The sequence below is a fragment of the Malassezia vespertilionis genome, chromosome 3, assembly GCF_029542925.1.
Source record: "Malassezia vespertilionis chromosome 3, complete sequence".
Lineage (NCBI taxonomy): Eukaryota > Fungi > Basidiomycota > Malasseziomycetes > Malasseziales > Malasseziaceae > Malassezia > Malassezia vespertilionis.
Window position 1 is genome coordinate 90542 of NC_079249.1, and position 21086 is coordinate 111627.

Consider the following 21086-nt stretch of genomic DNA (forward strand, 5'->3'; position numbering starts at 1 on the left):
GGGTATAGACTGTAGCTACATGCTCTATTTCTTTTTGGTGCGGTATGCGTGCTTAGCACGACGTGCCTGTTTTGCGCGTGCGAGCATCGCAGGGCGAAAGACCATGGCAGCGCGGCGGTACTCTGACTGGAATTGCTCGTGCATGGCCTGTTTATGCGCCTGCACAGGCTTGCTCCAGCCATCGACATCTGCAAGCACAGGCACAAGTGTGCCGAGGTGCGCCGCTTCCTCCTCGATCATGTGCTGCGTCTCATGTGCCACTGCCATGCGCTGCATTCGCTTCTCGCGGCGGCGGCGCCGATCACGGATCATCATGGTCATGGAAAGTGGTTGGTCCGGCTTGTACCGCAGCATCGGCGCATTGAATAGCGTCGGCGCTAAGAGCGCGCCGGACACGTGGATCTTGCGTGTAGGAAGAGAGGGCTTGGGCGCGCGCGCGCGCACGGCCAGCGTTACTGCAAGGTTATCCAGCGATGCATCGGTGCCGTGTTCAAACGTGTTGGCGAGGCTCTCGCCTTCTGCGCACGCGTCCAAGCACTGCGCCGCGCTCGTGTAGCGCTTCTTCGCACGCATGCGCGCGCGCACAAGAGGAGACAGCTGCGCTTTTGCGTGCGACGGAATACGGCGCAGTGCACGCAGTATGCGCGCATACAAATGCAGCACATGGCGGCGATAGGCAACGCGTGCAAAAAATGGGCGGCGGTAGTGGATAGGGCGCGGTGGCAGCATGGATTCCATCGCAATGAACACGCGCTTGTTTTGCGGTGCCTGCGTTGTGTACGCGCGCGTCTGGCGCGTGGATGCGCTGCGTCGTGCGCGGCGATCCAGCGCGCGCACTTCTTGAATATCCTGTGCCGACTGTGCCTGGAGGAACAAGAGCCCAGCGTTGCCTGTGCAGCGATGCTTTTGGATCGTGGGTGTATAGGTCGGCAAACCCCCATCATGTAAAACGTACCCATCATTTTCCATGGGGCGCCCATCCTTGTGCAGTGATCCGTTGCACGTCTTGGCCAGTATGTCTGCAATGCCGAGCGACTCCCCCTCGGGTATCGGATCGGGCTGCGACGGGGTGACGCACGGATCGTCGACTTCTTTGCGCAGCACACGGTCGATATCGACAGCGGCAAAAAAAGCGCAGCTTTCGGGCAGCTCGTCCATGCCGAGCCTCGACACAAACATGGCACGTGTCCAGAGGTTGGCGATTTGGAGCGCCATGCCTGCGCGATACCTGTCGTGGTCCTTGGCCATGTAGCGCACCTCGTCGTGGACACTGAGCATGAAACGCGCGTCGATGTCGTATGTCGCACACAAATGGTCCATTGCAGTGATGAGCAGGTGCAAGTAATCGACGCCGCTCGACTGCACGACCCAATTGATGCGACTCGGCATGTAGTCCTGTCGAACGCCGCCGTCCGATGCGCGCGGCAAGTACTTTTTCGAAAGGGCTGAGGTAATGCCGCAGTCGAGTGCAGGCGTGCGTGGGTTGTCGCTAGTGGCAATCTCTTCGAGCTTGTTGAATACGTGGCTTTCCGACCCGCCGAACCAAAATTTGCGCCCAAACATGCCGCCATTCTGGCTGCTTTTGCCCTTTGTCGCAGCGTACAGCTGCTTGGCACGCCGAGTTGCCTCCTCGAGCGGCATGCTTGGACTCGCTTTGAGCAACAGCTGCGTTGCGTGCCGGATACCAGCACCGTAAATACGGCTGTAATTAAATACTTTGGCCTGGTCGCGGCTCGTGCCGAGGATGCTCGCTGTTTTGCTGTGTAGGTCGGTGCCGAGCGTCTTGGAGCCTTCGAGCGTCATCCAGCCAATGGCCGTCGCACCATGGAGTCCAAACTGCGCGTCGCCCATCACGCTGCAAATCCACAGCTCTTCACTATCAACATCTGCGCCGACAATGCTCCAGCCAGGTGGTGCACGGACCATGGATTTCAGCTCGGATCCAATCCGATTTTTTTTCGCGTTGGAGGCGGTGAGCCATGTCTTTTCAATCGCACGCCGCGTTACAGTGCCCATAGGGATTACCTGCGGAAGAATTAGGCCGCGCTGTGCGTCGTGCGGCATGCCCATGTCCGTACCCGCCTCGCCGTCCCAGACGACCAGCTGCTTCTCAACACGATCGCGCACGCTGATCCAGTAGCTGCACATCGCGTTCATTTCCACTGCACGCTTCGCGGCCTGCTCGCCCGTCTCGCTGTGCATACTGGCGAGCTTGCCGCTTTCAAAGTAGGGCAGAAAACTCTTGCTAAAGGGGTTTCCCACATTGCTTCCGTCGCCGTTTGCGTGGGGAAGCTTGTAAAAGGCAGTGTCGGCGCTTATCGCGAATGGGTCCAGCGCTGGATCCAGCGTTAAAGGCGTCTTGCCTTCGGCCTTGTCCAAAGAGCGCGACTGCGTGCGGTACATCCACCCGTGCTGTCGCGACCGAAAGATGGGGTGACCGTCCCACGCTAGTTTGAGCAAAATTGGCGCAGTCTTGGTGCGGATAGTGAGCTCCAAATTTTTGTCTTTGGCCGAATAGATATCCCAGTACCATTTCGGCCACCACGGCGCGGGTCCTTGCATTTCTGGCGGTGTATAAGGCACCATAGTCCAGTCGAGCAAGGAAAGCTGCGGGTCGTTGGCTGCCGTATCACGATCCATCGCCGACAATGCGTCGGCAATCTCGCGAAGAAGGCGGTCCGCATTGTCCTTGTCGCCTTCTGCAAGCGCTTCAAGCGCCTTGGCACCGTCCGAGCCTGCACCACTTGTCAAGCCCGCTGCTTTGCTCAGGAATGCTTGGGAAAGTGGCGCAGCGTCGAGTACCACATCGCCCTCGGCCGTTTGTGCGACCCATTGTCTCTTATTTGGCACCAGTGGGTTGCCGTCCAGGCGCAGGCGCAGCAGCAGCGGAACGATGGCGTGGCGTGAGCCAAGCGCTTTGCTATTTTGTGCCACCTTATTGCGCCACCACGCCGGTTTCAAATTTTCATCCGCCGAGCCGCGCTTAGGTTTCTTGGGGCTCCAATCAAGCTGTGCATACCACGGATCCTCTTCCCACCAATGCGGTGCTTGCGATCCAGCGTGCATCGCATTAATAGCCGCGATACCCGCGTCTTTGAGCGTGTGTGCGAGGTGCTTCAACGTCGACACAATGTTGGCATTCATCTCGTCAAATTTTGCATTGGCCTGCTGCTTGTATCGAATCCATGCGCTGTCCACAGGAAGAAACGTGCTTCCCAGGCCCAGCACACCAGCCGTCGTTGCAGGATGGGGACAGTTGCGCACAAATGCAGGCCACACCTTTTTAAACACAGCAAACGTCGTCTCCACGTCGGTTGCGCAGTATGCAAGTAGCTCTTCGCAGCGCGCACGGATCTCTCTTTTCGACGTGCCGTCGATAAAGTAGTTCCGCGCATCTTTGTTCAAATGGATACCGCAATGCAGCGCGGCGACGTCCGCAAGTGAGTTTTGCGCGGTGATGTCTTGCCACAATACGCTGCCATCTTCGTTCGTGGACAGCGCGTCACCTTCGTTCAGGCCAGGCATCTCGAACGAGGTATGGAGCAACGCATAGTGCTCGCGCATACGCTCTTTAAGCGCATCTGACCAGCCTTCCATGTGCTGTATATTCAGGCGCGCAAGTGCTTCGGGGTCAAATTCGCCTTCTCTGAACAGACCGCCAATATCCGCGCGCATATCGTCTTCCATGTGCTTCGTAGCCAGAGACTCATTGGAGCGCTTTTCAGAGCGCGAGCGTGCATGGACAATCCATGCAGCGCGCTGCGGGGAAGAAATGCCGCTTGTGGCAACGTGCAGGCTCATTGTATCAAGCCATCGTATGTTGGAGCTTTTCAAGCAATACTCATCGAGCACCGTCGCGCGGTCATACCCTGCATTGTGACAAATAACAAGCCGCGGCGGTGCGTCGTGCTCGGGGCCCAGCGGGATCAGATGAGCGGGGCTCGTGTGCCGAGCGCCTTTTTCCGCAAGGTACGGGCTCACCCAGCTGTACCACGCATTGTTGCTCACCGCTGTCGCCATCACGGGATAAGGACTCTCGGTAACAAGTACTTCCACGTCAAACACCAATGCAGAGTCTTCCACATCGGGGTATGCCACACGTTGCGGCGTGTCCAAGCCCGCCAATTCGCCGTCTTCTGTGCGGAGAAACGCGTACTTTGTCCAGCCTGGCTCGGTAGAAAAGGACGTGGGGCGCAAAGGCACGCCTGCACGAAGTGCAAGATCCAACGTGCGCCACGCTTCGGGCGACCACCCCACGCTTGAATCTGCGTCTGCGCTGTGCGGCTGCGGCGGCGGCAGAATGGCGTCGTTGGCAAATTGGGTGGCAAATCCCATCCACGGCTGCGCAGCACGCCGCCCTATAGTCCAAAAATGCTCGCTTATATCTTTGCCTTGTAGCGGCGGTAGCGTAAAGGTCGTGGGCGTTAGTTTCGACGCTTTCGACGCGTGCAATGCATGCTTGTCTAAATGATCCAGGCAAATATCGAGGGCCATGGGATCAACGCTATGCGTGTTGGTCGTGCAAAATATTTGGCGGTGCAGACTGCGCTCAAGAAGCTGGACGCCGACAGGGTTTGTCGGCGCATGCAAGGCTGGCTGCGCTGTTGCACTCTTCAACTCGCACGGGGTATCGAGCGACTTGCTTTGGTATTCGGATGCGGCGAAGGGTGTATTCGAAGTATGTAGATATGCATAGCCTCTTTGGATACGTATACGCGGCATGCATGCGCGTGCCCGCGCGTGCCAAGCGCACACACAGACGTGCGCGCGCATAAACCACCGTGCTTCCTCAAAGGTGCGGAGAAAAAAAAACGCGCCTCCACGCGAATTCGGGTATACGTGAAAACTATGGAATACGCTCGCGCTCGCGCTCGCGCTGCGCAAGCAAGCTGCCCTTTTCGAAATGCATTTGAAGTGAATCACTTGGGATAAATGGGGCCGGCGCATGCGCTCCGGATGGCGGATGACGCGGCATTACGAGAGTTTCTGGGGGGGCGTACGTTACTTGTCCTTGTTGGAGGACGTGTGCGAGGAGCTGCGGCCGTTCTTGTCGTATGACATAGGTGCGAGCGCCAAATATCGCCTTGGCCCAATCGCGATGTGCAGCAAGACTGGGCTGTGTGACGTATGCAATTGTTCGGTCCGCCGTGTCGGGTGCAACAGATGTCTTTCGCAGTGCAAAGCCATACGGTTTGATAGCCTGCTGCCTTACAGGATCCATAAAGTAAAACTCTGTTTCAAACATGGAAGCAAGCGGCTCCTCGTGCTTCCCGTTCTCTGAGGTTGCGATGAACAAATGGTGCTCGCGCAGCTCGAGCCATCGCTTGGACCACTTTTTAGGGTCTGTCTGAATCGAGACCCAGCCTCCAAGCATGGAAGAATAGGTGGGAAGCGTATCGGCGTGTACCAATGTGGGCGAGTCGGTCGGCTTGATGAGGAAATGGCCTACATCAGTTCCACGCTCTGCAACAACTTCGTGAACACGCTCGTATTCACGCAGAGGGCGCTCGATGCCTATATTGGTCAACACGTCCCACACTGCCCAGTCCTGGTGCGCATCGGTGCATGGCGCGAGTCCCATTTGAAAAACCGTTTGCTGCAACAAAGCGTGGGCGTTCGCATTTTCGCGCACATGCACGATCGCGTACCGCTGCTGCGAAAGAACAAACACGCGGTGGGTCACGGTACCATACTGTGGCGGCTGTTGCAGATGTACACGCCCAAGCTCCTTGTTAAGCCGTGTATCGGGCGTATGATTCATGCGAGTTGTATGGTCTCGCGTTCGGGTCGTGGTCATTGTGTTATTTCTGCGCAGCGGCTGGTAGTCAGAGCTGCTGCGGCTCAGTTGGTGCGCACCGCCTGCGTCCCGCCTTGTTGGCAATTTATGCGATCCTTCTCGGCGCACACGCCCAGGGGCTAGAGAACGACTGCGCGAAATCTTCCCCTCGAGTATCAGCAGTGTCTTTTCATTTTGTGCCTCGCGTTCTTTCTGGATGATCCGTTCGTGTGCAGCCTGTGGCAAAAGCACACGCTTGCCTAGTGGTTTATCGTCATCATTGTGTGTGTGTGCGGTACCGATTCGGTACGAACAATCCTCCTCATCGCTCGATGGCTCACCGTAGACTTCGTCATCAGACCGTTCCTCGTCTGAATTTGTGTCGATCACCGCCTCGAGCTGATCAGCAAAGGCAAGCGGCTGTTTAACACGGCCTTGTGCCACAGGCCTTCGTGTTGGACCCGGTAGCTCGCGTGTATTCATAGAGCCCGTGTAATGCCTGCCTGCATTGGATGAAGCGGTTGTGGGGCGCAGTAAATACGACGCGTTGTGTTACATAATCCCACGCAAGTTTCTCCACGTAGCGGTCACGATTGCCCTTGCTCGCTTGCGACTAAAAGTGACTATGGTGAGGGTAATTCGCCTCAATTTCCCTACGTGCTGGCGCATATACGATAAACTGCCACAGCACAATAAAATCAAGAAAAACAGTCCCGATACTTCCCATTAGCCAGCTGGCATTTTCAAGTAGATAGCCTGGGGAGCGATCGCGAAGGATGATAGAAATGACATACGTCACGTTTCCCCCCACTGCAAACACAAAGAGGGCAAGCGAGAGCCCCGCGCACTTTGTGTGCCTGTTTTTGAATATCTGGGGAATACGAGAGGCAATGTACAGTGTTGCACTGAGCCAGCCGAGCAATTGTGCATCCCAACGCATCTTCGGGTATTTTTCATGAATCGCAGACGGCGGTCTAGGCGATGAATCAACACTGCCATCTGCAGAGCACCACGCAATGATGCCAGTCACCACGACAAATCCAACATTCGACCCATATTTACATGCTGCAAATTGTACAGGCGTCAAACGGTCAAAATAGCGCATCATGGTATCACAGAGCCGTTTAACATTCGCACATACGCCGTAAACAGCGCCGTTTCTATTACGTAAAAGCGATGTGCCTTCTGTAGCTTCGTTAGAATGCGTCTCCCCACCGCGCCCCTGGATCGGTAGGCCTGCGCGGTAATATGTTCCGTAGTACCACCACTGCCAAAGCAAAATAAGATCGCAAAAGCAATAGTACGCGGCGAGGTTGACCATCGTCCATAGCACGCCTTGCAAGACCCCCCCAAAAAAGTTGAATGCGTCACCACCAAGCCAGATTAAAATGAACCAAATCGACAGTCCATCTGTAGATTTCAAAGCATAATTTTCATAGATTTGAGTGAAAACAGGTAGCGCCTAAGGTAACGGTTAATACATAGCAGCATATCGAAGCAAGCGAAGTGCCTGTGTCAGCACCAAAAAAAGAGTGGGAAGTCGAGATAATCTCATCGCGTGCCCAGAGTGTATCCGTCGCACACAAACGTTCGGACCTCGCAGCGTGCAGACACGTACCCAGCATGCAATCCTAAAACCCAAAACGCTTGGTTAGCATTGGTGCACGGGCCATGCAAAGTACGTACGAAACCCTGCTTAGTCAGATATCACAGTAACACGACGCACCATCCCATCACGTAGGACCAGCGGTCAGTCAAGGTCATTGTATCCTGTGCCATGGCAAGCATAACCCTTAGCGCAATGTCCATACACCACGCGTACTCAACCTTTAGTAACAAGAAAAAGATAAGAAGTTTGCTTTAGTAAAATTGTATAAACAGCAGGGCGCAGACGATTCTCGGCGGAGAGGGCGCGCACGGTGCACTACGCACGGTGCGAGACACGCGCGTAACGGTATCAAGTATTGATGGTATTTCAGTTTGCAGTCGTACGGATTCTGTAGTTATGCATACAGTGTTTGCACCGCCAAAGTCTTCGCTCCACGCTTGCACATTTTCACCGCCACACTTCTACAAAACGCTTCCCGCTTCGCTGCATCCACAGTGCATAGCGCGATAAGCAGATTAATGCTTTTCTCCGATCTGTAGGTCGAAAACACATTTTTCTCCGCGGCATCTATGACCATGTGACACGCGGATGCCAGAAAAAAGGTCATGTTGCACTCCCACTCACTCATTGGTTCATCGCACTACCGCTGTTGGCATGTCAGGCCGGACAAATGCATTCGCGCCGCCTCCGGTTTAGATCCAAGATATCTGCTTTTTGTATTACGTATACAAAAATATAGTTAGTCATTTCAGCTAAAAAACGCATTAACCAGTAAAAACAGGTTTTCTTGTGCACATCATGCGAGGTCTAGAATTACTGAGTTAGGATTGGCCCCACCAAACTGAGAATTCTCTGTGGCGTGACAGAGTCGTGTATGTCAACTAAAAAAAGATTTCATTGCACCGCGATATTTTTGGCTCGATCACGATTGGATTTGCCAATTAGTTTAGTCCTGCAGTTTTTATGCAAATAGAACGGCAACGACTCACGGCCAGAGATATCGCGGATTATTATTGACGTATGCGCTATCTCAACTGGGCCTTGTGATCCATTCTCTCATTACCGCGCATCAAACGGCGCACTTGGTTCTGCAGGTGGCAACCACAAGGTTTGGAATTTAAATCTTTTAACAGCACACAAAAATTTTCATTTGCCCTAAAGATACACAAAACCTGTTTGTTGGTTCTGCAAACGTGTGCGCTTGCTGGCCGCCCACACCATGCAAATGACATATACATTGCCTGTTGAGGATCCCGGAATTCAGCAAGACAGGCGTTTCGAAAGCGAAGGCGCAAATAAGCGTTTATTGAAGCGTGCCTATTTTAGCTCGCACATTACGCTGCCGCCGCTTTCTAGCTTGACTGCGATGGCAACCATTCCTTCTGCGCCATCCCGTTGCTCCCATGAATCTGCCGTTGCCGAGACATCATCTGATGCTTCATTTCCGGCGCCTTCTGTACGAAACGACCGCTTGTGTGGAAACAGCGACGTACCATATCTTGCCGCATTGCACAAGTCGAAACGATCTCTTCTATCTCATTCGTCTCCTGCCCTTCTTAGCCCTCATACCATGGGGCAAAGTGCTGGACAGACACTCGGACAGAGCCGACGCATGAGCGAACCCGGATCCCGCGAACGAAACTTCATGCTGAACGGGGGCTTTGCACATGACCGACATCATGCGAGACTGCCACAACACAGGGTGCCCGGAAGACACGGAAACTTTCTAGATTTCCAAAGCTTGGACTTTGCACACTACGTGGACAACTGTGCGCCAAACCATGTGCATCGAATGTCCGAGAAAAGCAATCTGTACGCTTCTCGCTCGTTTGATGGGTCATACCTGCGTCAAGTCCCAAGCAAGCTTGAACCGCTACCACCGCCGCCCAACGCCTTTCAACAGCTTGATACAAGCACCAAACTGCCCGACGCGCAGCACGCGTTTGGCATTCACGATGACACTCCTCGGGCTATGCGTGTATTTCCAAATCCCGCATTGACAACCATGGCGACGTCTGTGCCGCACGCATATGCAAGAGTTCCTGTGCATGATGCTGCTTATATGATACATCCCGAGTATGCTTGCAGCGCTGCTTATAGCCCTGCCGTTGTACCAAAAAAAGGGCTACTTCCTACCCCAGTTCCGTCCTCAGCGGTGCCGCTCAATGTGCGGAATCCCAAGCGGAGTGCGCGGCCCTCGGACCCAAGTGCGATTGACTTGCCGCCTGCCAAGGCGCAGAAAGGGACTAGATCGCACGCTCGCAGCAAGAACACAGGAAACCATGTGTGTCTTGGCTGTCAAGCAACGTCTACGCCCGAGTGGCGCAAGGGTCCGACTGGGCCTAGGACATTGTGTAATGCATGTGGTCTCTTGTACGCCAAAATGTATCGCAAGCGTGAACAGGATGCAGTAGCAGCCGCAATTGCCTGTAACCGCGACCCTACGCAGGCCAAGAAGGAGATTGCAGATGCTCTATTGCAGCCAGATTGCCGCGAAGAGCAGCTGGAGTCCATTCGTGCGGGAGTACGTGTGGTTGCGAGTATGAAACAACACCGCATGGGTGTGAATTTGATCAAAACAGATGTCCGCGCGATGCCTCCCATGATTAAACCCACCAACTAAGTGATGCTATGGACCGTAATACCATCCGTCTCTCGTCTTACGCCTTCATTTTTTGTGTAAATTTCAACATTTGTCTTTCTTCTTGCGTATGCTTAATAGATGCATTTTTACGATACCCCAGGATACAATTTTTTTTTTCTTCCACAATCAACGCAATGCTTATAAAGGGAATAAATCATTGGCAGCATTAACATTGATAAACTAACTCGGTGTACACAAAGTAAATGGGCTCAGTTCTTAATAGCACGGCCCGAGCGCTCATTAAGCGTAAAGCCATGGCGCAAGTGTTGGAGTGCAGTTGTAATGGTGAGCTGGAAGTGCGGGCTGCCAGAGTTTGGGTTCTCCAGCCAGCGACCGTATCCGCACAAAATAAAAGCGACGTAGCGGATGCGGCGGAGACGGCTGCAAAGGAAAAGGGCAAACCAGAGACAAAGTTCCATGTAGGTAAAGAATTCAAGCTCGCCACCTGGTGCATTCTCCTTGACATGTCGGATAAGATCGACCCAAAGGCGCATATCCTTGGGTGCCGGACGCGAATTTGGATCGTTCAAAAAGAGGGCAAGGATGCGAGCATACATGCCAATGTGAACGTGGCCAACCGTACCCACAGCATTGTGGAACGTCGAATTGGTGCACAAAACACTCCAGTCCGTGACAGGGAAGACCTGGAGATACATGTTGGGACGCGTGTAGTCTTCAGGGAACAAGTCATCTGGCAAAAAGTCAAATGTGGGACGCTGGAAGCCAGTCGCAAGAACAATAATGTCTGCCTCGCTAAACTTCTCCTCGCCCTTGGCGCCCTTCTTTTGACCGCGCTTGCGTGCGTTCCAGATGACGCCATCCTTGGTAATGCGCTTTACATCACCACGATGATAGTCTGCACGGCCAGAGCGCACGAGCTGGAGCATTTCATTGTTTACGATCGGAGTGCCAATATAAAAGCCTTCTGTGGGCGCCATCTTGTCCACAAGCTCACGGTAGTGGAACTTGCGGATAAACCATTCAGGAATAAACGAAAGCGGCATTTCGCGGCCAAAGGGCTGCATGGCCAACAAGCAATCGACGAATATGTTGCGAGGAATCAACCACTTGTCGCTGCGAGCGAGAATCGTGGGCTTGATTGCTCCCTTCTTAGCAGCAAGTTCGGCAGCTTCCACACCACTGGCACCGCCGCCAATAACAATTACCTTCTTTCCCTTGAAATCCACCTGGTCGAGCTGGCTAGAGTGGAGGACCTTGCCTGCAAAGTCACTCTCGCCAGGAGTCTTTACAAATTTGGGCTTGCCGCAAGTACCAATCGTGACAACAACGGCATCGAATACTTCTGATTGGTTTCCGTTGATCACCCACCTAGACTGGCCGCTGGAGCCTTCAAGTTTCGTGGAGGACGAGTGACGCTCCACCTTTGTGACGGGCGTGCCAAACCGAGTGCGCTGCTTCAAGCTATACACTTGCCAAATCCTGCGAATGTTCCAAAGGATTTGGTCGCGGTGGGGGTACCACTTCGTCCAGTAAACCAGCGGGTGGAAGCGGTACATGATTGAGTTGATCTGCAGTCCACTCGACTCATTCACACGCGCCCAGATACCACCCGTCTCATCATGCTCTTCAAAGATTGTAACCTCGAAACCTTGCGAAATAAGCTGCGATGCAGACGAGATGCCCGAAAGACCAGCACCGATGATAGCGACGTGCCCAAACTTGTTCCCAGGTTGCTTCGGCGGCAGCGGGCTGTAGAGGTAGTTGATCACAACTTCAATGCATTCGTATACGTAGATCAACACCGCATTTACAAGCGAGAGAGCCCACATAAACAAACAACAAATAGCCATGGTTGCAGGAGGTTAGGGTCACTGTACGGCGCGGAGTCGCCCAGTCTTTCCGCAACCGGAAGTGCCACATGGGCGCACGCGATGGAGCTGCATTAGGGTTTCCGTTATGGCACGAATGCGTTTTTTGGCAAGTGCTGCAGCGCAACAGATAGACAATGATCTGATGTCGCCTGCGGGCGGCTTCAGTATCTATCAGCTAATGGAGTTGGCTGGGCTATCGTGTGCCGAGGCCGTCTATAAAACGTACCCATGCCCGGGCTACCGGAGAGTTCTTATAGCGTGTGGTCCCGGTAACCAAGGAGGAGATGGCTTGGTTGCGGCGCGTCATTTGAAACATTTTGGATATGCACCCGCTGTATGGTATCCAAAGCAGAAAGATGCGCCGCTCTTCCACGGGCTGATTCAGCAACTGCGCAGTTTGGAAATTCCGTTTGTCGATGACGCACAATTCGAGGAAGCGCTTGTTGGGGATACGGATTTGGTTCTGGATGCAGTGTTTGGGTTTTCATTCCATGGCACGCCGCGAGCGCCGTTTCTCGCTGCGCTCGAGGCCATGGTTTGTGCACAGAAAAATGTCCCAATCGTCTCGGTCGACATCCCTTCCTCCTGGAACGTCGATACGGGGCGTGGAGCATCAGAGATCGCCAAATCGTTCTGTCCAGACATGCTGGTGTCTTTGACCGCACCAAAACTGGGTGTTCGTACCTTTACGGGCAAACACTGGCTTGGCGGGCGTTTTTTGTACCCGAGTATTGTGGAGAAATACGCACTGTCGATGCCTTTGTACCCAGGCGCATCGCAGGTGGTAGACATCACTGGTATCGAGCCTGAGAATGACGACATGTAGTTTTGTATACGTAGCAAGGGTATCTATGTACGATACTTCTCTCAGAAAAGTACGGGCTGCTTGTCTCCTGCAGAGCCTCGGCTGTCATAGGGGGTGTCCATGGGGCAGTGCAAAAAGGAATGACCGGCACTCTCAGCGCCGTACAAAGAGATAATATCGGAGCCTGCTGTACTTGTCGGCTCATGGGGGAATGCAAGGTATGGGTCATGCTCGTCGTGCAAACTGGAGCACGACGATACAGCACGATTGTCGTTCGGCAATGCTCGCGATTCTGCAAAGTCGCGCTGGGCAACATGGTGCCCCGGCGACACTTGCTGGTATGGCCGATGCAAGGCGTCGCGCATAAACTGAGGCATGGGATAAGCAGATTCGTCCTGCTGTGTCGGCCCCGCGAGGCCCGGCACACTGTCATTCCATTCTTTGTAGTACTCTGACATTGGGTACATGTCCACCGTTTCGTCGCTGTGCGCTGGTGCCGTGCCTTTGGACTCGTGCCAAAGCTCGAACGTGTCGCTACGAGCGTCACCAGACGCGTCCGCGCCAAAGATCGATGCAGGCACTGACGCAATGAATTGCGCATCGCTGGAGCACGGCGGCAAGAAAGCTGGGCTGCTCGCAGAAGAATCGCTGCGCGAATACTTTTTCCGTGCAGTGCGGTGCTGCTCGATGAAATCATAGTCGCTTTGTACTCTGCCCGTGTACGCACTGCGCGACGCTAGCAGCATGTCGCTGTACACCACAGGCGTCCAAAGTGGATCGTGAAGAAATGGATGACCAAATTGCCGCGCAAGGCGCTCCTTGTCCGATCCTTTGATAGGGGTTTGCAAGCGTGCAAGTTCCATGGGTGCTGGGTCGTACCAGAGAAATTTCGGCTCCAGCTGAAAGTGGCAGTACAGACGGAATGCAATGACAAACAGCACGGGCGGAACGCATGCCACAGCCTTGACCCAGGACTGCTTAAAGCCTACAGCGATGCCAATGATTACCTGCATGAATCCAAGCACAATCAAGAACCGATTCACGACGATACTCCACAAACGTCCGCCCATTTCCGTCTTGGATACGTACACGTAAACAAACTGATACTTGTACACAAACGAGGCGATCCAAAAAACAGCCGCGACAAACGCCAGAAGAATGGGCGCGAGCGGCGCGTAAATCATGCCAATGGAAGCGACAAAAAGAAGTTCGGCATACTGGATCCAGTAATTAAATGAGGGAGGCTTGGCAAAAAGCCAGAGCTCGCGGTAGGTACGCTTTTTAAAGTGCTTATGTACCCACACAAAGAAAAGACGAGATACTTGCGCCAGCTCAAAGATTTGGTAGTATGCCTTGAGAGCCACAATCGTGAGCCAGTAGCCAAACTCGCCTGTGAAACGGTACTCGATGCGACGCAAAATGGTAGGCACAAGATCGGAAAAAATTGCTCCGACACTTTTGTGCCTGTGCGCTTGTGTGAGCACAAAAACGGCCACGTCAAGAATGACGGAGATGAGGGAAAAAAAAAGGAACTGCGCGAGCATCAAGAATCCAAAGTACTGGCTCACCAATGCAACATATCTCGACTCGCGTGTGCGTACGCCTCGAAAAATGGCGATAGAGCGCATCGCATGAGGAATGAAGAGCGCTACGCCGCCAGAAATGAGCGCGGGGAGAATGCCCGAAACGGCGGCAAAAGAAAATTGGTTTGCTTGCTCCCATGAACGCAGAAATGGGACCGATACAGCGAGGGAGTTTAAGTTGCTGATTGCGGCGGCGACAAGCAGCGGAATGAGATCCGCCAAAAAAAGCAGCACCAAGTACGCCCGTCCTAGCGCTGCAGTGCGGATCCGTTCTGCCTTGCCCATGGACAAGTTTTTCCAAATAATGTCGTGCGGCGAGCACGCTAGACGAATGCGCAAACCCCGCGCGCGTTTATTTTTGAATGTGCGTGCTACAGCGTGTGCATATGGCACTGCAGCAAGGGAAGCAAATCCATACGACATGGGCTCACCCACCGTCGTATCGGAACGTACACGCACAATCTCATCTTCAACGTGGCGCAGTTTCTCGCCATAGTAATCAATCGCATCGACCACTTGGCCGCCAAAAATGTTAAAACAGTGGCCATCAATGCGCGCGCGAGGCCGTCGTTTTCGCTTGCTCTGCACGTAGGTGTTCAAATACGATTCCAATTTCACAACAAGCGTATGCTGTTCTTCGCACAGCATAGGAAGGTTGTGCATGGAATAGCCGAGCTGTGTTTCGGAAAATGGGTAGGGAATCGAGAGGCTGTTCAGCGCCTGAGTAAAAGATTCATCGACTTGGTACGCTTTCGGAACTTCTGTAATCATCAATGCCCGCGAGTAGTAATTGGACTCGTACGCTGGCGAAGCAAAAAATGCCTGCCGTAACTGAATCACTTTTTTGTAGTACAAGTAGACAAACGCGAGTGCAACCAATGTAGCAAGGTAGCTCAGCGCTACATGTGCCCAAAGCAAACTTCCATCCACGTCATTGATCGTGACGTCCATTAAAAGGTCGTCTGTGTGGGGCTGTGTAGTATCGTGCAGCGAGGCGCCTTTTTTCTGCGTGTCCCTGCTGTGCTGTACATTGTATACAATATCCACCGGGACAAGAACAACACAAAGCAGCACTGCAAGCACTGTGAAAAGCCAGCGCATCATTTGCAAAAAGCACAGAAACACTGCCGCATCGGTGCCCGACGCGCGCAACACATCGTCAATGTCTGTTCGGAACACCTGGGGAATCCACCCAAACATACTCGAGGGAAATTTGGGTATGGGCGCGCCGCGGATGGCGTACTTGCACTTGGGTCCATACAAGCTCTATGTGTGAGTACAGTACGACAACGCACCTTGTGACGTGGTCGCACAACAAAAAACACCGCAAGTGTCAGTAAACCCAGGCCAAAGAAAATAGCAAGAAAAATGCCAACACCTGAGAGCGAGCTGTGGGAAGACTGTACATGAGGTTCGCGTGGAGACATACAATGTGGTCGGAAAGGTTTTCAATGATACCGCTTGGATCATGATCGTTTTGACGGGTATAAAGGGCCCTTTCCCCGTCCATGCTGGCAGAACGGCGCGAAAACAGCAATGCAGGGAGTGGACTAGGGACGATGTGGACAAGACGCTGACATGCGCCAAGCAAGGTACACGCACGAAGCCTCCACATCCGTGTGGGCTGTGCAAAAGTTACAAAGCACGACAGATCGGCGCACCTGTTCGTGAGCGCAGGTGCAGAAAGTGCTGCATATGCTCCCATTGTTCCCGTTTCTTTTCATAAAAAAATATCCTACCTAGCGCGCATGCACTGCTTGCAGCAGTATACCGCGTTTATCCGTGCGCTTCATCGCGTGTGCAATGTAATTGATCGCAAAAGCATTTTGCCACATTGCGACGTTGCTACGTGCGCTACACCCACCATAGCTCTTACTTTGCGCCTCTTCCCTGCTCGTCGCGAAGCGCGCGGCGACGTTAGTAGGCACCATTTTTGCCCAGGGCTCTGTGCATTATATAATTTATTTCTCGTCTACCCGCATTATGACGCAGCGAACGGGACAAACTCGCGTGGCGCTTTGTTGCTTCGTTCCTGTAATTCGGCGCGGCTTTTTTAACTTTAACACTGTCGCCCGCTTGGTGCAACGTCGGGCAGATCGCAGAGAAGTAGCGTTGACGCACGTGTGCGGGACTGTTTCTATCGAAAGAGGTTAATTGAAAAGCGTACCCCGGAGAGTGCACGTTGACTCTTACAGGCTGTCGCTTCCTCTTATCGGACCCTACTTCACGTAGCCGCAGAACAGCAGTGTACCCTGCCCACATCGCCTGTTTCTCCTGCGGAGCCCACGCATACTACATCACTGCGTCATGGGACCCAGTCAGCCCGGTGCGGATAAACGCACCGCTGCATTTGAAGATATCTTTGGCCGCCCTTCGATCAACACAAAATTAAGCGCGACCAGTGCAAGCAGTGAGCTGCCACAGCGCTATACCGAGCCATGGTACTCCAGCCTTGCCACTCAAACGCCAGCCGCACGGCCTACATTTGCTGCGAATCCACTGTGGAATCAGAAGCAGACATCCATGGGAGCGCAGCCTGGCTATCCAAGCAATCTGCCCCTGCCAGCGCCAATAGCGCTAGACCAGTTACGAGAGCGCAATGCCTCGGCACGGCATTCATCAGAACCTAGTCGGCAAGCCAGTGTTAGCTATATACCCCCGGCTGCAGCAGGACCGTATTCCAATCCCTATCCACCCAATGCAAGGCCGCATGATCGTACAGAGTCGTCTGGTTCGTCTATGCTAGGTCAACCTTTGACGAATCTGCAAGTGCCGGCAATGGTCAACGACACAAAGCCTTCACATGGGGCCCATCGATCTATGAGCGTACAAGATACCCCACCGGTGATACCTAAGCCTGTGCTTCCTCACTCGCCTCCTCGGAATCCATTTTCTCCGCTGGGCGACAGTTCCGGATTTTTTTCCGCAACTTCTCTTCATGGCTACTCTGATCCTTCCAGCATGCAATCCATCCGCAGCCATGCTGATGCGTCGGTAGGGACGGCGACACCTCCTGTGCTTCCTCCCTTGGAGCTAAGCAAATATAGCGTCGATCAGCCCGACGCATCGGGCGACTGGCGATTTTTCGCCAGTCCGAGCACCATTGATGCTGAGTATGTGCCCAATGCTGGTGAGCGTGTTTCGCTTGCTCCTTCCACCACGCACGAATCAAACCGGAAAGACACCATGCCTTCAATGGCGTCGGTCGCGCACGCACTTCCTGGTATGGAGATGCAGGCCAGACTATCCATGCGCTTGAAACAGTACGGTGGCAACGATGTATGCCCACTGAAGACGCAGCTTTTAGACTTTGTCGCAGGGCAGCACGAATCGATTTTAACCCCCACCCAAATTCAGGACCCGAGCTCTATCCGCGCCGCACATTTGCTTCCACGGCGCGAGTCGGCGCCCGCGACGAACAAACGCTTGTCTACGTCACGATCGCGGGCTTCGAAAAAGGTAGATCCAGCATTGCTTTCCCAAGTTGCCCATGCGTTTGTAAAAAAGATGCAAACGACGGACTGCACGAAAGATGGACTCACATACAGCCATGCTTTCGATGGTAAGCAAGCGGTGGACAAGTTGATGAACATCATTTTGACCAGCGACCGAAACCTGGCATTACTGCTTGGTCGTGCGCTGGATGCACAGAAACTTTTTCATGATGTGACGTATGATCACAGGCTTCGGGACTCGATACACGAACTCTACCAATTCCAAACCAGCCCGAGCCATCTGGACAAGTACAACGACGGAAAGCCCGACTTTAGCGCAGATGAGCCGCCTAGTCTGTCTGCAAAATCGTCGCTGCGCAGCACCAAATCTCGACGCGACTCGGCACACTCTGCGCAAACTTTTGAGGCTTTTGGTTTCACTGCTTCTAAAGAGAACCCGTGGCCACTGCACCACGACCTCGGAAATTCTTCTCTGACACAGCTTGGACGACAAGGCGACCGCAATTCAAATACCTACTCGGACAGCTCGCAAGGGACCGATGAAGTAAGGCTTCGCGTACCCACAGGTGTCTTTACGCTTCTGACAAAATGCTACAGCCCTACCTGCTGCCCCCAGCAGCGCTGTTACAGCATTTCTTGTCCACGGAATTTGGAGTCGTCGCCCGATGCTAGCGCGCGACTGAATCCAGCACTAATGCGTCTGGATAGCCATGAGAGCCTTGTGAATATCACGAGCCAGCTTTGGGCTGAGTCTGTGACAAGAGAGGTATATGAGAGTGTGTCAGAACGCGAACGGAACCGCCAAGAAATTATTTTCGAAATTATTGCTACGGAGCGCGCGTTTGTGCATGACTTGGAGTATTTGCGCGATTTTTGGGTCCAGCCGCTGAGCACACAGCACATTATTCCCGAGACGCGGCGTACAGCGTTTGTCAAAGAGCTTTTCTCCAATCTCTTGGACATTCTTGCGGTCAACCAAAAGATCAGCGAATTGCTTACGCGGCGGCAAAAACAGCGCTCTGTCGTGGAATGCATTGGCGACATTTACCTGGACATGGTGGCAGAGTTTGAGCCCTATGTGGACTATGGAGCGCACCAAATGTTTGCCCGACTGCAGCTCGAGTCGGAGAAAGCGAACAACGCAATTTTTGCTTTGTTTGTGGAAGACACAGAGAGGAAAGCCGAGTCGCGCAAACTCGAGCTGAATGGATACCTGACCAAGCCGACGACGCGCCTCGCCCGATATCCGCTCCTGTTTGAGCAGCTGCTCAAGTACACGGAAGACGGGAACACAGATAAGAAACTTATCCCGATTGTGACGAAAAAAATGAAAGAGTTTCTTGCGTGTGTCAATGACGAAACAGGCCGCAGCGAAAATCGTTTCCAGCTCGGCGAACTGAGCCGCCAGCTTGTGTTTAAACCAGGCGAGGTGGTAAACTTGCGCCTTACGGACGAAGAGCGCGAGCTGGTTTTTAAAGGCACTTTGAAGAAGCGCAGCGGCACACAGAGCGAAAATGCCGACATACAGGTGTATCTATTTGACCACGCACTTCTTATGGTCAAGTGCAAAACCGTGCACAAGAATGAGGTTTTTAAGGTGTACCGCAAACCGATTCCTTTGGAGTTCTTGCAAGCGACCATGTACGAAGACGTCCCATCGGGGAAAGGCAACAGTACTCGGTCCAAGGCGATCATGTCCCGCTCTTCGCTTGGCTACCGCACCTCTGGCATCACTCCGCCCAACAACCAACCACCGAAACAGGACACGAGAAATGGGTATGCCATCACATTCACATGTCTTGGCAAACAGGGCTACTCTCTTACGCTTTGGGCCAGCACGCTTGCCTCTCGCACAAAGTGGATGGAGCACATTGAAGGCCGACAAGACTTGCTGCGCAAACGCAGCAACATCTTTGACGCTGTCCCGCTTTCCGCCGCAATGCTCGACAGGCCCACGAACCATGTAACGTGCGCTGTGCCGTTTGACTTTGGGCGTCAAGTCATATACGGCAAAGATGACGGCCTTTATATTTCTGACCTACGCGAGATGGCTCGGGCGCCTGTAAAAGTACTTCCTTTGGCGGGTGTCACACAAGTCGACGTGTTGGAAGAGTACCAGATTTTGATCGTCTTGGCCGAGCAGTCTGTCTATACATTTACTCTTGACGCGCTGGACACGACGGACCCCGATGGATCACTCAAACGAGGCCGTCGTATTTCGTCGCACACATCCTTCTTCCGTGCCGGCACCTGTCTGGGCCGCGCACTTGTCTGTGTCGTGAAATCAGGCCCACTTTCTTCTACGATCAAGACGTTGGAACCCATCGAGCAAACGGTGCGGTCCAAGAAGCAGCCGACCTTCCGCAAACTGCTTCAGGGTGGTCAAGATACCCTGCGTGTATTCAAGGAGTTTTACATTCCCACCGAGTCCAGCTCGATCCACTTTTTGCGCTCAAAACTCTGTGTGGGCTGTACCAAAGGCTTTGAGATTGTTGACTTGGAGACACTTGACACGCAGGGTCTACTGGATCCTGCGGATTCTTCGCTGGACTTTGTTCAGCGCCGCGAGAACTTGAGGCCAATTGCAATCTACCGCGTCGACGGCGAATTTCTTTTGTGCTACAATGAATTTGCTTTTTATGTGAATAAAAATGGGTGGCGCGCCAAGGGAGGTTGGATTATCCATTGGAACGGAAACCCAACGTCCTTTGCGCTGCATTACCCCTATTTGCTCGCATTCGAACCGAGCTTTGTTGAAGTTCGGCATGTGGAAAGTGGCACTTTACATCAAGTTATTACGGGACACAATCTGCGCTGCATTTTTAACGACTCCGTCTCTTCTTCCCTGGGTGCATCAAGGGTGTTTCAAAATGCACGCGCCTCTGGCAAAGCTCCGAAACCCAAAAGCCAGCGAGTGCCGTTGGGACCGCCGGGGTATGCTGTGGGTTTGCCTTCCATGCCCCTTCAATCTGATGCCAGTGGCTACATGCAGGGTTCTGGCACTGTGCGCGTTCCTTCCACTGGGTTTTCACGTGCAGTGCCGCCGGACACCATGCCGGGGTCGCCTATGGTACCTGGCACACCGTTCCAAGCGCCTACGTCGCCGAGCCCGCAAACATTTTCGCCCATGTCATCTGGCACCTTTTCGCCCTACGGAATTTCCTCCCCTGCTATGAATTATGCATCGCAATCACACAACCCTGTGCTTGAATCCGTTACGGCAAGTCGCAATAATATCATTTTTGTGGGTGACTCTTCCGTGTTCTCCGTTCGAATGCACCATGCTAGTACATAATATCAGGATTCCGCCAATAACTTGTTCCAGCGGCGCAAGCTTCAGCGTGACGCACGGGCTCTTTCACATGCGCCACACGCAAAATGA

The 21086-nt window shown here is 53.4% G+C and overlaps 6 protein-coding genes across 6 annotated transcripts; 3 read left to right on the top strand and 3 right to left on the bottom strand.

Annotated features, from left to right (window-relative positions):
• Positions 1-24: 24 nt before the first annotated feature.
• On the bottom strand, positions 25-7555 carry MIP1 (DNA-directed DNA polymerase; the record flags this gene model as incomplete). The annotated part of the gene is made up of 6 exons (XM_056206367.1): positions 25-4642; positions 5001-6196; positions 6333-6389; positions 6450-7238; positions 7459-7468; positions 7503-7555. 6 exons carry the CDS (start codon positions 7553-7555, stop codon positions 25-27), a joined length of 6723 nt encoding a protein of 2240 aa, XP_056062342.1.
• Positions 7556-9390: 1835 nt separating this feature from the next.
• On the top strand, positions 9391-10008 carry MVES1_001524 (uncharacterized protein; the record flags this gene model as incomplete). The annotated part of the gene is made up of 2 exons (XM_056206368.1): positions 9391-9398; positions 9486-10008. The coding sequence occupies 2 exons, from the start codon at positions 9391-9393 to the stop codon at positions 10006-10008; spliced, it is 531 nt and encodes a 176-aa protein (XP_056062343.1).
• A 230-nt stretch (positions 10009-10238) lies between these two features.
• MVES1_001525 (uncharacterized protein) lies at positions 10239-11840 on the bottom strand (the record flags this gene model as incomplete). The annotated part of the gene is made up of 1 exon (XM_056206369.1): positions 10239-11840. One exon carries the CDS (start codon positions 11838-11840, stop codon positions 10239-10241), a length of 1602 nt encoding a protein of 533 aa, XP_056062344.1.
• Positions 11841-11946: 106 nt separating this feature from the next.
• MVES1_001526 (NAD(P)H-hydrate epimerase) lies at positions 11947-12687 on the top strand (the record flags this gene model as incomplete). The annotated part of the gene is made up of 1 exon (XM_056206370.1): positions 11947-12687. The coding sequence occupies one exon, from the start codon at positions 11947-11949 to the stop codon at positions 12685-12687; it is 741 nt and encodes a 246-aa protein (XP_056062345.1).
• Positions 12688-12728: 41 nt separating this feature from the next.
• Positions 12729-15759, bottom strand: MVES1_001527 (uncharacterized protein; the record flags this gene model as incomplete). Its single annotated transcript, XM_056206371.1, has 2 exons — positions 12729-15515; positions 15679-15759. The coding sequence occupies 2 exons, from the start codon at positions 15757-15759 to the stop codon at positions 12729-12731; spliced, it is 2868 nt and encodes a 955-aa protein (XP_056062346.1).
• Positions 15760-17210: 1451 nt separating this feature from the next.
• ROM2 (RHO1 GDP-GTP exchange protein 2) lies at positions 17211-20999 on the top strand (the record flags this gene model as incomplete). The annotated part of the gene is made up of 1 exon (XM_056206372.1): positions 17211-20999. One exon carries the CDS (start codon positions 17211-17213, stop codon positions 20997-20999), a length of 3789 nt encoding a protein of 1262 aa, XP_056062347.1.
• Between the last annotated feature and the right edge of the window lie 87 nt (positions 21000-21086).